Source organism: Manis javanica, chromosome X (genome assembly GCF_040802235.1).
Source record: "Manis javanica isolate MJ-LG chromosome X, MJ_LKY, whole genome shotgun sequence".
Classification (NCBI taxonomy): Eukaryota; Metazoa; Chordata; class Mammalia; order Pholidota; family Manidae; genus Manis; species Manis javanica.
In genome coordinates, this window is record NC_133174.1 from 94,125,386 (window position 1) to 94,132,708 (window position 7,323).

The 7,323-nt window shown below is 41.0% G+C and overlaps 1 protein-coding gene across 1 annotated transcript; it reads right to left on the reverse strand.

Annotated features, from left to right (window-relative positions):
• Positions 1 to 5,983: 5,983 nt before the first annotated feature.
• TCEAL9 (transcription elongation factor A like 9) lies at positions 5,984 to 6,917 on the reverse strand. Its single transcript, XM_073227518.1, is given in 3 exon segments — positions 5,984 to 6,366; positions 6,718 to 6,783; positions 6,902 to 6,917. Coding segments are annotated over 3 exon segments (465 nt in total).
• Positions 6,918 to 7,323: the final 406 nt, after the last annotated feature.

Here is a 7,323-nt window from a genome sequence, read left to right on the forward strand (position 1 = left end):
AGCTAGACCCCTTGTTCCCTCCTCACTCCCAATTCAGAGGCATAAACCGTGCTCCTAACTACAGCCAAGAATACAGGGCATCCTCTTCCTGCCACTCCTAGCCATGTGGTGTTCTTCCTGGGAAGAGGAGAACATCAGCATTTCTCATCCTGCCCCAGCTACTGAGATTGTAAGGGTAAGCTCCAGGTGAGTGCAACCAAGAGATGGGGGTTTTCTCCTTCCAACCAGACTCCACTAATAGAATGGAGGCTGTCCTGTGGGTGTAAAATAGCACTTACATAAATGATATATGCCAGGCAGTGTTCTACAAGTATGGTCATTACTGCGTTTTATCTTCCCCCAAATCGCTGAGAAAACTGGGGCCCTATTCACTCTTGATGTGGCTTGTAAGGTATGGTTCCACACAATGAGAATCAAGCCAAGAAGACTTCAGGCTGCTGTTTTCTCCCCACGTCCACTGAGACATCAGCTCCTAAAGCTGGAGTGTCACTCAGAGAGAAGAGTACCATTGTCCACACCCCCAGATCCAGAACCTTGGCTCAGAAATTTTTGCCTGGGAAGAGAAGAAAGCCATAAATCACATATGTCCTAATATTTTCCCAATAGAACTTACTTCATTTGCAATAGAGCATGGAGAAGTTCAAGCCAAGAGTGCTCTAAAACCTGTGGTTGTGGTGGAGACAACTGGAAAATGATTCATGGATTCAGTGAAGATACCAGTGAACTGTTGGCTAGCTAGATTGTTTTAAAGAGACAGGGAAGGAGATGGCTTCTTGGGTAGTAGTAGTCTTCCCTTGGCTGGAACAAATATCAAACACTGACCTTTGGAACTATTCCTTCAGGAGATGCCAAATTTGAGTTAGTTTGCAGAGCAATTGGATACCCAAGGGCATTATTGAAAATAATGGATTAATCAACTGGTATTTCAAGGAGTCTAACAACTGGGTTTGGTCAAGGTTTTGATCGCCACAAGTGCTTCTCTGTCCCACACCCCATCCTCACTCACGAGAGACAGGATGTCTAGAGAGGTTTGGAGTTGTACACTTCCCTTCCTCCTTGTCAGTTATACTCTGATAAAACTGGTAGGTTATGCTCTGACAAAACAGTTTCTCTTGAGGGAAAGCTCCATTATGAAGACTACAATGCTCTGGGTATATTTTTAAAATATCTACTTTTCTTCCTCTGCCAGAAGCTTAAGATTTTCTCCAATATTCATTGTGAGAACCTCATAGGGCTCCTGGAGGTAAAACTCACAAAAGTGTGGGAGCACTCCCTAAAACTGGGCCTCTCTGGAGTTTTGTGGAGATTTGTCCACATCAAACTTCCAACAATTCATTAATTACAATTTAGGTTTTCCTACCACAGTACTGGTTTCTGGGAAGTTTCTGTTCATGGATTTTGCTCCAGCAAATTGTGATTTTGTGTATCTGCCTGTCTGTTGCTCCTTTTTTTGGAGGCAGTGATTTGCTCTGTGACCTCAGTTATCTAATGGACCTAAGAAGGGTTGTTGATTTTCAATTTGTTCAGGTTTTACTTGTTTTTAGAATGGAGTGATGACTTCCAAGTCCTTACATGCCAGAGCAAAAACCAGAAGCAAGAAGGACATTGTATAATGATAAAAGAGTCAATCCATAATGAATATATAACAATTATAAGCACATATGCACCTAACAAGAGAGCACAAAAATACATGAAGCAAAAACTGACAAAAATAGAGAAACAGATAATTCAGCTTTAGTGAAGACTTTAATATCCCATTTTTAATAATAAGCAAACCAACTGGACAGAAGATCAACCAGGAAATAGAGGGCTTGTGAACACTGCACCAATGAGACCTAACAGATATACAGAATACCCCATCCCAACAACAGCAGAATGCACATTCTTTTCAAGTGCATGTGGAACATTCTTCATGGTAGAGCATACGATGTCATACAATAAACCTCAATAAATTTAAAGGATTAGAAATAATACAAGTTATGTCTGTTCTCTGACCAGAATGGAAAAAAATTTTCATATCAATAACAGAAAAAGAATTGGGAAAGTCACAGATATCTGGAAATTAAGCAAAACACTCTTAAATAGCCAATTCATCAAAGAACAACTCAAAAGGGAAATCAGAAAATACTTTGAGATGAATGAAAATGAAACACAGCATACAGAATACCAAAACTTATGCAATGGGATTTGGTATGTTGAAACATAATATATTGACTTTAAGGAATGAGCTAAACTTATGTTTAGAGGGAAATATGTAACTGTAAATGTCTATAGTAAAAGAGAAGAAAGATCTCAGATCAATACCCGAACTTTCTACCTTAAGACACTGGGAAAAAAAGAGCAAACTAAATATAAATCAAAGAGAAGGACATAAATAATAATGATTAGAGCAGAAATCAATGAAAGGGAGGATGGAAAGAGGGTAGAGAAAATTAGTGAAACCAAAGTAGCTTCTTTGAAAAGATCAGTATTAACAAGCCTTTAGCAAGATTGGAGATAGAAAGAGAGAAGAGTGGGGAAACTCAAATTACTAGAAGAAGAAATGAAGGAGGGGTCCTTACTTCTGACATTACAAATATGAAAGAGGATTATACAGGAATAATATGAAATATTGTTGCCAATAAATAACTTGGATGGAAGGGCAAATTCCTAGAAAAATGCAAACTACTAAAACTATCTCAAAAAGAAATAAACAATATGAATAGACTTACAAAGGGAAGAGATTGAATTAGTAATTTTTAAAAAATTACACACAAAGAAAAATCTAGTCCCCAATTTTCCTTATCTTGAACTTTCCTTGTAGAAGGAACAGACCAGCTTTTCTCTTAGCTTTTGCCTTTTTCTTTTACGGAGGCAGTGGTGATTATTTGTGTATGGGATCTGGAGTTGACTTCAAACACACACTCTCTCTTGTCAGTTTCTCAGTAAAAAATTTTATGTAAGATTACTGCTGTCATTAGCATCCTCAGAAAGTCATTGGTCGTGTTCCTCCATTTATTTTGTATGTCATGGTAGCTATGTCTCACTGTAACTTTCAAGTTCCCCAGACAATTTGTTTTTATTTCCTAGATGTTCTTTTAATTCAGTTAATTAGGATTCATTCAAAATCTTATGTATTTAAGTAAAGGCTAGAAGATAAAAATGTTCTGTTTACACTCTATAATGCATCATCTAATTTATTTAGCTTGGAATTATAAATCAAAATTCGTTATGTTAGGAAAGGCTTGTCATGCATATTAAGATTTATTGCACAGAGAAAACTTTTACCCAGAGAGGCATTCTGCCTTGGGTCCTGAGCATCAATGCACATTCCTAATTGGGTATATCAAGAATATAAGCCCTGCCCACTGTTTATGCAGGCAAACCATTTCTAAGAGTTGTGTTTGCAGCAAACAACTTTGAATGATGAAGTAACATCTTTCCCTGGACACATAGCAGGCTTGCTTCTGCTTATAATGAAAGCAATGAAATCTCCAAACCCACGGTTTCTTTCCTGTAACACAGTGCACCCATGTGTGGGCATCCATAATGGGCCATGTTACTCGGTGGGACTTGAGGATCGTGGGGGGCTGATACAAACCAATATGAAGTTCTGGCTACTGCTTTTGTCATGAGTAGTGATATTCTTAGTCTCTGACCCAGGATTGTCTTGTGTTTGCCAGTATCCATTAAACAGTAATAAGTCAACTTGTTAAGTTGTACATAGGGTAAAATCTCAGACTGAAGAGTTCTTGACAGGCGTTTTCAGATATTATCCCTAAATCAATTCTGCTAGGGCAATATTTCCCACGAGGATGATTTTTTTGCCATATTTGAGTACCACCCATGCTATTAATATTGTGTTCTACCTCACCTTTGTCTTTAAACTGACTCACTTGAATACTTTTTTGAAAAGGAAACTTCAACACTACACTAAATCAAAATTATCATTTCCTTAAACAGAGTATTCATGGATACATATTCAATAGAAATACATGGCTACTACCCTTAAAATATTTGTGCACTATCTAAAATCATCTCTATTTACCACCTGGCCCTTCCATTTGTATCCCAAGTTATCTGATTATATTGAGTAGTCATGGGCTGGGATGAAGACTGTCACTACCAATGATTTTAGTTAGTGAATTTTGAGGACTTCTTCCTTATAAAAAGTTCCCATCAAGCCACCTTTGTTAAGGTAAAAAAGGGGTAAAGAAGTCTAGTGCTCTGACCTGCAACGGGGACAGTTATCATACCCCCTGTAAGCATGTCCAGCACAGCCTGGCCATCAGTTTGGGAGTCTGGTGCCTGCTTGCAGGCAGGAGCAGAGAAACCCAGGTCAGACCACCTTGGAGAGGAGTGTGGCCTGGGTGAGCCCGTTCACAACCTGCCTGAGCACCACTCTTCAGAGCACCAGGGGATGGAGTCATCCTGTCTTGTAAAACTGGCACAGTGAGCCCTGGACCCTCATCTCACTCCAGCCAGAATCCAGCCCCACCAGCGTCCATCACAGTGCTGCAACCTTGAATAATCTGAAGACATGAATTGCTCCAGGAAGAGCATCACAGAGGAAAAATAACACACAATGGACACAACCATGAGCCATATATACATATAGATACATATACAGATATACATTTAATTCTTACATAGTACTTCCATGTTTCCAGGCAAGGTTGGGAGCATCCCCAAATCTGACTTGAACATCCTTTTAAAATTTACAAAGGTTTACCGGTGAGGGAACCCTGCCACTGGTCTTGTGGGAGAGCTCACTCACAGTAGGGATTTAAGAGACTAAAAAGCATAACATCTGTCACTCACACTTGTCTTCTGGTCTGACCCTCTAAACTCTCCCCCCTCGTCTGAGTTTTATAGGAAAGAGGGGGGCTTGGGATTAAAACCCCAAAGTTGCCAAGGTATTTATAAGGTATCACGGCCCAAGTGGCCCTGCATCAGCGTCTATCCAAATTGAAAAGATGGGCATTCTCCCCACTTCTGCAGAGGTCAGTCTGGTGATTCAGCCCACGGAGTTTCCAAAGAAATATGTTGGGCTTCACTACTTGGGAATTCCAGCACAACAGCAGCAGTAGGGGCCTGAAAGGTTCAGGACCTGGATGAAAGGGCAGGAACGCCCAACATACGGGATCTTATCAAGGGGAGGGTGATTGGAGGTTGGGCACATGAAGCAGGAGAGGAACACGAAGGCGGCACCCACTGAACAGTTGCCTGGATTTGTTCTTAAGCACAGGTGAGAACTACCTTCACTTTCCCAAATAACTGAAACCAATTTCTTGGGAGCTGGGATCCAGCATGCGCAGCTGGGGAAAAAAGCCTATCAGATATAGCTCATAGTCATTACCTTATTTAGTCCCCCAAGGTTCCTTAGAGATCGTTATTATCTCTATTTCACAGGTGAGCATATGTGCAAAATTAATTCTAGCTAAGTGTTCTGGTAGTAATTTACAGTTCACATTTGCTTCTAAAATTCTGTCAACAAATTTGTACCCCATGGCCTTTAGCAGTAAACTGGTACATACTGTTGATTACTTCTTGTTATAAAACTTTTGTTATTTTGACAATAAGGTGTGTACATTCTAGAAATAAGGAAAAATACACATAAGAATTTTAAAAATCACTTATAATCCCACCACCATTTACACTTTTTTCCTTTACACATTTTTCTGCCCACATATGTAATATATAAATGTACTCTTCCCTTTCAAAAATATGATTTTCATATATTACTTACTTTTTTTCATTTTATATCCTGTCAGGAACCTCTTTTTGTACAAATGACTAAAGCTCTCCTATTAAAAGGCAGAGACTTGTAGAATGGTTCAAAATATGATAAACGATGAGATACAGATGACAAGAGATGCATCTAAAACCACTAATAGCAGCAAGTTAAAAGTAGAAAGCTGGACAAAGGTATATCAGGAAAACGCATGTGGGAAGAAAGCTATATGGCAATGTTAATATGAGAAAAAATAAAAATCAAAGTAAACTACATTAAATATGGGTAAGGATGGTTTCGATTAACCTTCCAATGCATCACTATAAGTTTACTTCTTACTCTCCTTATCTCATCTATTTCATTCACTTCTCTAAACATATCTTCCTTGCTTAAATGCCTGTTGTGTATATCTTCTTTAAATTCCTGGAGCTGTTGAATCAGCCTTTCTCTAAAAGTTCCTTCCATTTTTTCCTCCTCTGGTTCTTCCTATTCCTCTGGCTTTTCCTCAGGCTTTGGCTCTTCCTCAAGCTTTGGTTCATTCTCATTTTCTGGTTGTCCTTCCATTTTCTGACAGGGTTTCTTGCATCTGTCTCCCTTCCTTGCCTTTTTCTCTTCCTTTCTTTCTGTTCCTTCCCCTTTGAATACAATTACTTCTAGGAAGCAAGGGGATGATGGTAAGTCAAAGGCCTGGTGAATGGACCAGTGCTAGGGACAGCGGTCTCAGCATTCGCTTTTTTTGATTTAGAGTGATCATCGAATACCTTCCACCTGGGAGACGCAGTAGCTCTTAACTCTACTTTCCACCTCCTCGCCTCTCTTGTCGCTCCCTCCATCCAGCTAATTCCAAGGTCCTTTTCTACCGTTTCTCCCTACAGGGCAAAACATTAGACCCTCCTGGAACAGTGTAAGCTGGAAGAAGGGCCAGGGAAGAATCGGGGGCCCAACCTCTGTCCCGCCCTCGCCCAACTCTACCCCAGGGGTCTTTATAATGTTCCCTCACCTACCTGTATTGATCCAGTCAGTTTCTTCCTCGCCTCTTCTAGCCTTGTGTAGTGCTAAGGAAGACAGACCTGCGGGCAAACGGGAAATGGGAGTGGGGGAATGGGGATGGGGCGAGCACTGGGTGGGCCGACCAATACCAACTACCTTTCTCCTCATTAAGGCTCCCCGCTGTGGAAAGTGTCCCACCTTCGGTTTTCCCCATTTCCCCTCTCCACAGTGCAAGTTGGCTCGAATTTCCCATCAGAAAAGGAGTAGGAAAGCAGATGATTTCCAAACTATCTTTTAGACTGAGGCGGGGATGGGGGAGGGGCAGGGTAGGTGTTCAGAAAGAGGTCTGTGGTGGCAGACGATGATTATTTCTAAATGATCATAGGTCTCCTTGTCCTCCTGGGACCCCTGGTCCCTTTCCCAAGGGTCATCATTTCCTGCAGACCTGAAGGTGGGAGGTAGAGAGATGGACTTGACCAGGACTTCCTCAAGTCTCTGCCCAAGGCCACCCCCTCCTAGAAATCCTCAGGCAGAACCTATTTTGACACCATGCAAAATTCCGGCCAGCTGACTCCTTCTCCTTCCCCTGGTCCCAGGTCCCGTCGTCGGTGCTGCTGAAG